Source organism: Cynocephalus volans, chromosome 9, assembly GCF_027409185.1.
Source record: "Cynocephalus volans isolate mCynVol1 chromosome 9, mCynVol1.pri, whole genome shotgun sequence".
NCBI classification, from domain to species: Eukaryota; Metazoa; Chordata; class Mammalia; order Dermoptera; family Cynocephalidae; genus Cynocephalus; species Cynocephalus volans.
In genome coordinates this window covers 74,567,522-74,575,622 of record NC_084468.1, presented here as the reverse complement: position 1 = coordinate 74,575,622, position 8,101 = coordinate 74,567,522, and the positions used below count along the sequence as shown (strand labels likewise).

Genomic DNA, 8,101 nt, shown 5'->3' with positions numbered 1-8,101 from the left:
CTTGTAGTCTGTAGGCAAGGCAGGCCTCTCTCAGCAGATCTGAAGTCCTTTACACCTTTGCTTGAAGTCTGGCTAGCTCTAGCTCAAGCTTGTAAGAATTTGATGCAGCCAACAACCATTTCCCAAGTACTACATTCTCAATTAGCAAGTGGTCTGCCTTCCTTCGTTTTGCTAAGACATAAAAAGGGTTGCTACTTTTCCAGCCCTTAGGAAGGTATTCCAACCACTTACACTAAGCCAGTGCCACATATTTCAGGTTTCTGTATTTGAAACACCCACTTTGTACACAGAATTTTATATTACTTAGTATTAGATTTGACTTTTAGCGGCAGAAAACCCTAAAAAACTGTGGCGTAAAAATAGTTTTTTCTCTTTTATGTCTTGAAGTAGTTAGTACAAGGCTGGTTTGGCCCTCCACTGTGTCAGAGATCCAGGGTCCTTCTAACTGGTTCCATTGTGTGTGAACCTCCATTCCCATGGTCACTTCATAGTCCAAGCTGGCTGTTGTCTAAGAATGAAAAACGAGTTAATGATGGAGAGTCATTTATATTATGCTTTTTATCACACTGTGCATATCTTAAAGTGGAAATATTTATTAACTGCTCATTGATCTGAAATTTCATTATAGATCATTCTAATCTCAAGTTTTTAATATAGAATATCTCCATTTTTCTCCACCTTGAAATTCTCAAAATAAAATTAGCTTCTGTGTATATGTGATGGGTTGGATTACAAAAGAAAATGAACCATAATGATGATTGCAAAAATGGTGTTTGGTAACCCACTATTTTTCTATGTAGGGATATTTTTAATCTTTTAAATACTGATATTTTTGTTCATGAAATACCATTATTTTATTATTTAGAATTTTTGATACCTGAATCATTTATGATTTGAGACTAAGACCAATGACCTCAAATTTCAATTTGTATGGAAAGATAACTCTTCTACTACAGACAGGTTTATTCTTCCAATCCAAGAGCATGGGATATCTTTCCATCTTCTTGTGTCCTCTTTAATTTCTCTCAACAGTGGTTTGTAGTTCTCAACAGAGATTTGTCACATCCTTTGTTAAATTTATTCTTAGGTATTTTTTTTTTTTTTTGGTGGCTATTATAAATGGGACAGCTTTCTTGATTTCCTTCTCTGCCAGTTCATTGTTAAAATATAGAAATGCTACTGATTTTTGCATGTTGATTTTGTATCCTGCAACTTTGCTAAAATCATTTATTAACTCTAAGAGTTTTTTTTGTAGAGTCATTATGCTGTTCTATATATAGGATCATGTCATCTACAAACAGGGACAGTTTGACCTCATCTTTTCCAATCTGGATGTCCTTTATTTCCTTCTTTTCCCTGATTGCTCTGGTTAGTACTTCCAACACTGCTGAATAGGAGTGTTGAGAGTGGCATCCTTGTCTTATTTCTGTTTGCAAGGGAAAGGCTTTCAATTTTTCTCCATTCAGGATGATATTGGCAGTGGGTTTGTCATATATGGCTTTAATTGTGTTGAGATACTTTCCTTCTATACCTGATTTATAGAGTCTTTATCATGAACAAATGTTGAATTTTCTCAAATGCTTTTTCAGTGTCTATAGAGATGATTATATGGTTTTTGTCTTTGATTTTGTTGATGTGGAGTATCACATTTATTGATTTACATATGTTTTTTTTTTTTTTTTGAAGTTGGTTGTTTTTTTATTCTCTTTAGTATCAGCTTTAAGAGAAAAATCCTGACACATGTAGGGATTTCTAATGACAGGAAACCATCAAATGGGAGAGTACATTTAGCAACCAGGGTGACTTAGCTCATGGTAATTAGCATACGTATAATTGTAATTTGCATTCCAATTATTTAAACTGAGATACTCTTGATCAGGTTGAGCATACTGTGAGTAGAAGATTTCTTTCCCCAAGAAATAAGATGGAGAGAGTCTTTGGAGAACGGCTTCACTGAATTGGTAGGTTAGCTTTCTCCGGATTTTGATGATTTCCCCAGTTCTTCCATAATTCCTCAGTGCCCTGGCCATTTTCTGGTAAGTCATGATCTTTCGGTTGCCTTTTCTTTTGCCCCAAAGTTCAGCAAGTTTTTCTTTGCTTTTTGATACAAACTGAAAGATGCCTTTGGTTTTATCGACCCACTGAATGCAAGATGCCATCTCAGGATTATACAGGGATTCGTGAAGATATTCAAACAGTCGGAGCTTCTTCCTGCCTTTTCTTCCCTTTTGCTGGAGAAGAGCAGGTTGTACCAACTGGTTTTCTGTTACATTCTGCAGAGATGGATGAATATTCCCTTCAAAGTAGAAGTCTGCAGCACTGTTGATTATGGTCCTCCAGTTATAGACAGGTTCCTCTGTAGGCAACACCCCACAGCAGCTGGAATTTCCTCTGACATGAGGACAATGGTTGATGAAAGCCAGGTAATTTTTGTAATCTGGAGAGTACTGAAGATCTCCAGCTGAATGTTGCCTCAGTACCTCAAAAGTATCTTCAAATGCTTGACCCAGCTTGTCTTGTTCAACACAAGTCATGCTTCATTAATAGATTGACAATTCTGTCCATCGGAGCACAACCTAGCGTCCACTTGTACAAGGTGGAAAAGATGTTCCCCTCCTCTCAAACACGTCTGCATCTCCGATTTACATATGTTGAATCAACCTCGCATCCCTGGGATGAATCCCAATTGATCAAGGTGTATAATTTTATGTATGTTTTGCTGTATTCTATTAGCTAGTATTTTATTGAGGATTTTTGCATCTATATTCATCAACAATATTGGTCTGTAGTTTTCTTTTTGTTGTATCTGTATCTGGTTTTGGTGTCAGGGTGATGTCTGCCTCATAAAATGAATTTGGGAGAGTGGCCTCCATTTCAATTTTTTGGAATAGTTTGTAGAGAATTGGTATTAATTCTTCTTTAAAGGTTTAGTAAAATTCTGTAGTGAAGCCATCCAGTCCTGAGCTTTTCTTTGTTGGGAGACTGCTGATAACAGCTTTAATCTCTTTGATTGTTATTGATCTGTTCAGATTTCGATGTCTTCTTGGCTCAGTCTTGGTAGTTTAAGTGTGTCCAAAAATTTATCCATTTCCTCCAGATTTTCAATTTTTTTGGTGTATGGTTGTTTATAGTAGTCTCTAATGATTCCTTCTATTTCTGAAGTATCAGTTGTAATGTCACCATTTTCATTTCTAATTTTTGTTATTTGTGTCTTCTCTCTTCTTTTTTAAGTTAGCCTTGCTAATGGTTTTTCAATTCTGTTTATCTTTTCAAAAAACCAACTGTTTCATTGATGTGTTGTATCATTTTTTGGGTTTCTATTTCATTTAATTCTGCTCTGATCCTAATTATTTCTTTCCATCTACTAACTTTGGGTTTGGATTGTTCTTGTTTTTCTAATTCTTTAACGTGAAGTGTTAGATTGTTCACTCGCCATCTTTCCATTCTTCTGAGGTGAGCATTTAGTGCAATAAATTTCCCACTTAGTACTGCTTTTTCAGTATCCCACAGGTTTTGGTATGATGCGTCATTATTTTCATTAGTTTCAAGAAATTTTTTGATTTCCTGTCTAATCTCTTCTTGGACCCATATGTCATTAAGTAGAATGTTGTTTAATTTCCATGCATTTGTATAGTTTCCAGAGTTTCATTTGTTATTGATTTCTAGATTTAATCTGTTGTGGTCAGAAAAAATATATGGAATAATTCCAAGTTTTTTGAATTTGTTGAGACTTGATTTGTGACCTAACATGTGGTCTATCCTGGAGAATGTTCTGTGTGCTGAAGAGAAAAATGAATGTTCTGACATTGTTGGATGAAATGTTCTGTATATATCTGCCAAGTGCAGTTGGTCTAAAGTGTTACTAAGGTCTTGTGTTTCTCTGTTGATTAAGTTGGGTGCATAAATATTTATGATTGTTGTATCTTCTTGTTGGATAGATCTCTTTATCATTATATAGTGGCCTTCTTTATTGTTCAATTTCCAACTTTTTATGGTTAATTCAACTACCTTAATTTGAATATAGTGTTCAATACATTATATTTAAAACTTGATTTTTAATAATTAAATCTGTAAATAATTTTCATCATAATGATAATATATGGTTACTATTTATATTTTAATAGTTTTCACTTTTCCTTGATGTTTAGTAATATATTTATAACTTTTATATTTTAAATGTATTAAATATTTATTTTCACTGATTTTTTAAATTTTAAGATAAAATACTGCATTTAGTTTGGTACTTTAGTATTCCATTAAATGAACAATGAATTACAAGTAGTACTTTCACTTTGCTCCAGAATTGAAATCACCAAATTGAAAAAAATCAAAGTATAGATTTAGTTGGGCCTCAGAGTATCACAAAAATATAAAGGTATTTTAAAGGAAACAAACCTATTCAGAACATGTTTTTAGCCTTTTTCTTATTTTAGAGCTGTGTGGAATGTCCTTCTAAGATGTCTCATTATTCATAGTGTGTAAGTTGTGGTCTAGTTTCTACTAGTAAAACTACTAGGATTGGAAGTGGCGTTGAGGGCATCCAGACTTACCACCGCTCACAGAAAAGCAGAGGATAACTGGTCTTTTGACTTCAATAATTAAGCTCTCCCTCTTGAACTTTTACAGTGCGAGTTTACATCTGGGTTTTTTTTTTTTTCTTCCCCAAATGTTTTATTAAACCTATCTAAATCTGATCTTAATTGTAGAGCAGGGCTCAGTTCATGGGCATATGACCTGTGCTCAGAAGGGCCCTTTGCTTGATTTAATGCTTTGTTGTTGCCATCTTGAATTCTTAATAATTTTTGAAGAAAGAGCTCAGTATTTTCATTTTGGGCTGAGTGCTGTAAATTATGTAGCCAGCTCTGTTGCAGAGGTTTGCTTTTACTTTCAAAAGAAGAATGATACAGATACTCTGTAATGTATGTCTAAGTTTTTTTCAAAAGTGAAATTAATGCTTGCTCTATATGGATGTATTAGGTATTAAGGCAAAATATCCCTGGTCAGAGTTGAAGCTAAACATATGGTTGAGGTGTTAAAATATATCCCTTCATCTCATTAACACCTTGCTTCTCCTGCTTGTCCATTAGTGTCTTTATGCTGCTTCCATGGCTTCCCTCAGTCCTTCTCCCTGATGTTCCACTATTTGCCCACCGTGGAAAGTGCAACAAGCATGTATATTTTTTATTTAGAGACATCTCTATCAAGACATGCTCATTTTCTTTTCCAACATTGGAAAGCAACCTCAGATACTATTTTAGTAATTTCTCTGAGGTCTTTTCATCATGGCCTTAACCACCATGGAAAAGGTATGGGTTTTGGAGAGAGTGCTTAGGGGAGAGGACACCTGCCCCAGACTGCCCTCTTTATTCTTTCTTACCAAAGATTCCCAAGGAGGAGGGGAAAGAAAGAAACGACAGGAGGGAGAAAGTATACTATCTTTTCATGCACTCATTCCCAATACTCAGCCCTTTAACCTCATACACTGATTACCCTCTTAAAAGTTTTCAGGTAAACAAATCCTCACACTCATTTCAAAACACTGTATCCTTGGTCCTGCAGGCTTTGTCGTGTGTTCTTAGCCTTATGACAATACACTCATGGGCCTTGTAACACTTTTCGGCTTGTTATCCAACTTCTTAATATTTTGTAATAGAAAAAAGCAACACTCAGAAATGTGACCATGCCATTTCTCTCTCGCTTCCTTCCTTCTGTCCTTCGTACCCTCCCTCCCTTTCTCCCTTTTTTTTTTCTTCCCTTTCAAGCTCTTCTTAGGATGCAAGTCTAAAGATTTTGTTTCCTCATGAAACAGTGAAATTAAAAAAAGAACCAAACCAAATTTCAGATTTGAAAGACAAGAGTACTGCCGGCTTGTGTCTAACCATGAAGCTGCTATGTCAGCAAAGCTTTGTTCAGCACAGGAAGCAATCCGGTCACAACAACTTCCTTTCAACAGTTCAATAGAACTATTGTCTCTGAAGCTTATCAGATGACGCACTACCAGAAATCCCCACTGGCAACAAAATATAAACCATCTTTTCTATAAGCACTAAACTATATTTCCTTCAAAGTGGCTATGTTTAGTTTTGTTTATGTTTTCTTTGTTTACTAAATTAGTTAGCATTGCTCACTTCTTTTGAAAGATTTGAAAGTGGAGAGTACAAGAAGGTGACGCTTTAATTCACTGATTAAAAACTAGATTTGTGACTTGAAGCAACTGACTAGAGAGAGAGAGGGAGAGAGAGAGAAATGACTAGAAGATGTGTGCAGCTTCCTATACTGCTCCATTTCCAGTAAGGACAGTGGGTAGGCAGTAACCATGACACAGTCTGTAATGTCAGCCCCATCTGCAGAGTCAGCATTGTTTTACTGCCCCCCAAAAGTTTTTTTTTAAAACTGTAAACCGTTTCAATGCTTTTTTTGTTTCTGAAGGATCTTTATCCTTTTTGTGTTACCTCCTGTTCCCCTACTTAATATTAGAAAATTATTTTCTGCTGAGGGATTATACTAGTAAGCACCAGAAAGACAATGCATGATATTTTGGGGAATAAATGACAATCTCTTGTGGGGAAAACCCTTTTCAGACATTCTCTAGGAGTGAAAACCTTGTTATTGAAATTCCTCAATCCCTCCCACATCCGCATTCTCTCTTTCCTCATCAGCAACGCTAAATTGGGTAAAGAGATAAATCACCATTTCTCCTTCTTTGCTTTTCTTCAGTCTAGCTTAAATAACTTTTCTACTAAAGGGATCCAGAATATACCCCTGTGGAGTTTTTTTGTTTTTTTGTTTTTTTTCTTTCCTTTAAACTTTCTCATTGCTATTTATTTATTTATTTGTTTTTATGTGGAATGACTTTTTCTTCGGGTTGTTTTCTGTTTTCCTTTCCCCTTTTCACGTTGTGACTCACTCCCTCTCTCCAGATCCCATCTTGAAACATTCCCATTCCTGTTTTCTTTGGACTGGGCTTCACTCCCACACAGTCTAATTCCCTTTACACTCCTCTTACCGTACTTGCCAAGGTTGCGAGTGTGCTTAATTGTATCTTTTCTACATTCAAATTTTATTTCTTCTCTTTTTAATGTTTAAAAAAGTTTTCTTGGAATAGATTACCCAGTCTATTTCTATTCTATTTTCTTTTTCTCTTAGGTAAACAGAATAAAGGGAAGTCGATTTTTACTGTCTGGAATTAAAGGGTTTAGGGCTTACATTTTCCTTGGAACCCTGAGAGTTAGGTGTCTCTTCAGACATGGCATAAAGTCCCAGATTATGCATCGCTCTGGTGCATAGAGAGTTCGTTCCCAGCAAGTCAGGTAAGACTTTTAGACATTATGTATTACAGGGAGAGGAAGAAATTCTCAGAGGAAGTGGCAAGACATGGATATATAAATGGAGGAAGAAAAAAATAGCTGAGAAATTAGTTTGATGAAGGCACGGTTAGTTTTGAGCAGGTGTGAAAGTTGCTAGTTTGGTCTTAGTTATTCCTGCAGCTCCATCCCTGCTGCACCCTTTTATGAAAACTTACTTCTTCAGGGCTCCATCTAGGTCCCCCTACCTGGACATAACGAGTATGTGGTGTGAAATATTGCACCACATCCCTTTGGGCTTCAGTAGCAAATCTGCCTTTCACTGGACCCCTCTGTAAGCCCTGCCTTACCCTCTGTGGCTGCAACTCCATGAGGAGGCAATGTGCCTGGGTCAACAGAGATGGGGACCATCCAGCATGATGTCAGAGCTAAGCACTAGCTGTGCTCTCATTCTAATTCTGACAAGCAACGCTAGGTTGCAAAGTGTCCCTTCAGGGACAGCATAAAAACAAGATGGAAAACATCAAAGTGATATTGTTATGTTTCCATCTCAGAAGCAAAACAAGCAGCGTCTTAGTGTTCCTTGAAAATCTTCTGAAAGTTAAGACTTTGGCTGGCCTAACTGGGACATTTGATCCTGTCATGCATATATCTGAGAAATGTTAAGAGTTGGAACCTGAGTTAGGATGTGGTTGATAGGCCAGTGACATCTGTGATACCATAGGGAGTTTAACCCTTCATTTTACAGATAAAAAAACTTGAGGCCCAGGGAGGTTGAAAGACTTATTAAAGGTCAC

At 36.3% G+C, this 8,101-nt stretch overlaps 1 protein-coding gene across 1 annotated transcript; it reads right to left on the bottom strand.

Moving 5' to 3' along the window:
• Positions 1-1,787: 1,787 nt before the first annotated feature.
• LOC134385858 (transcription factor Spi-C) lies at positions 1,788-2,534 on the bottom strand. Its single transcript, XM_063107523.1, has one exon. It carries the CDS (start codon positions 2,532-2,534, stop codon positions 1,788-1,790), a length of 747 nt encoding a protein of 248 aa, XP_062963593.1.
• Positions 2,535-8,101: the final 5,567 nt, after the last annotated feature.

What these genes read in the sequence shown, in the direction of transcription:
- LOC134385858 (XM_063107523.1), bottom strand. Translation starts at nt 2,534, where the DNA reads ATGACTTGTGTTGAACAAGACAAGCTGGGTCAAGCATTTGAAGATACT.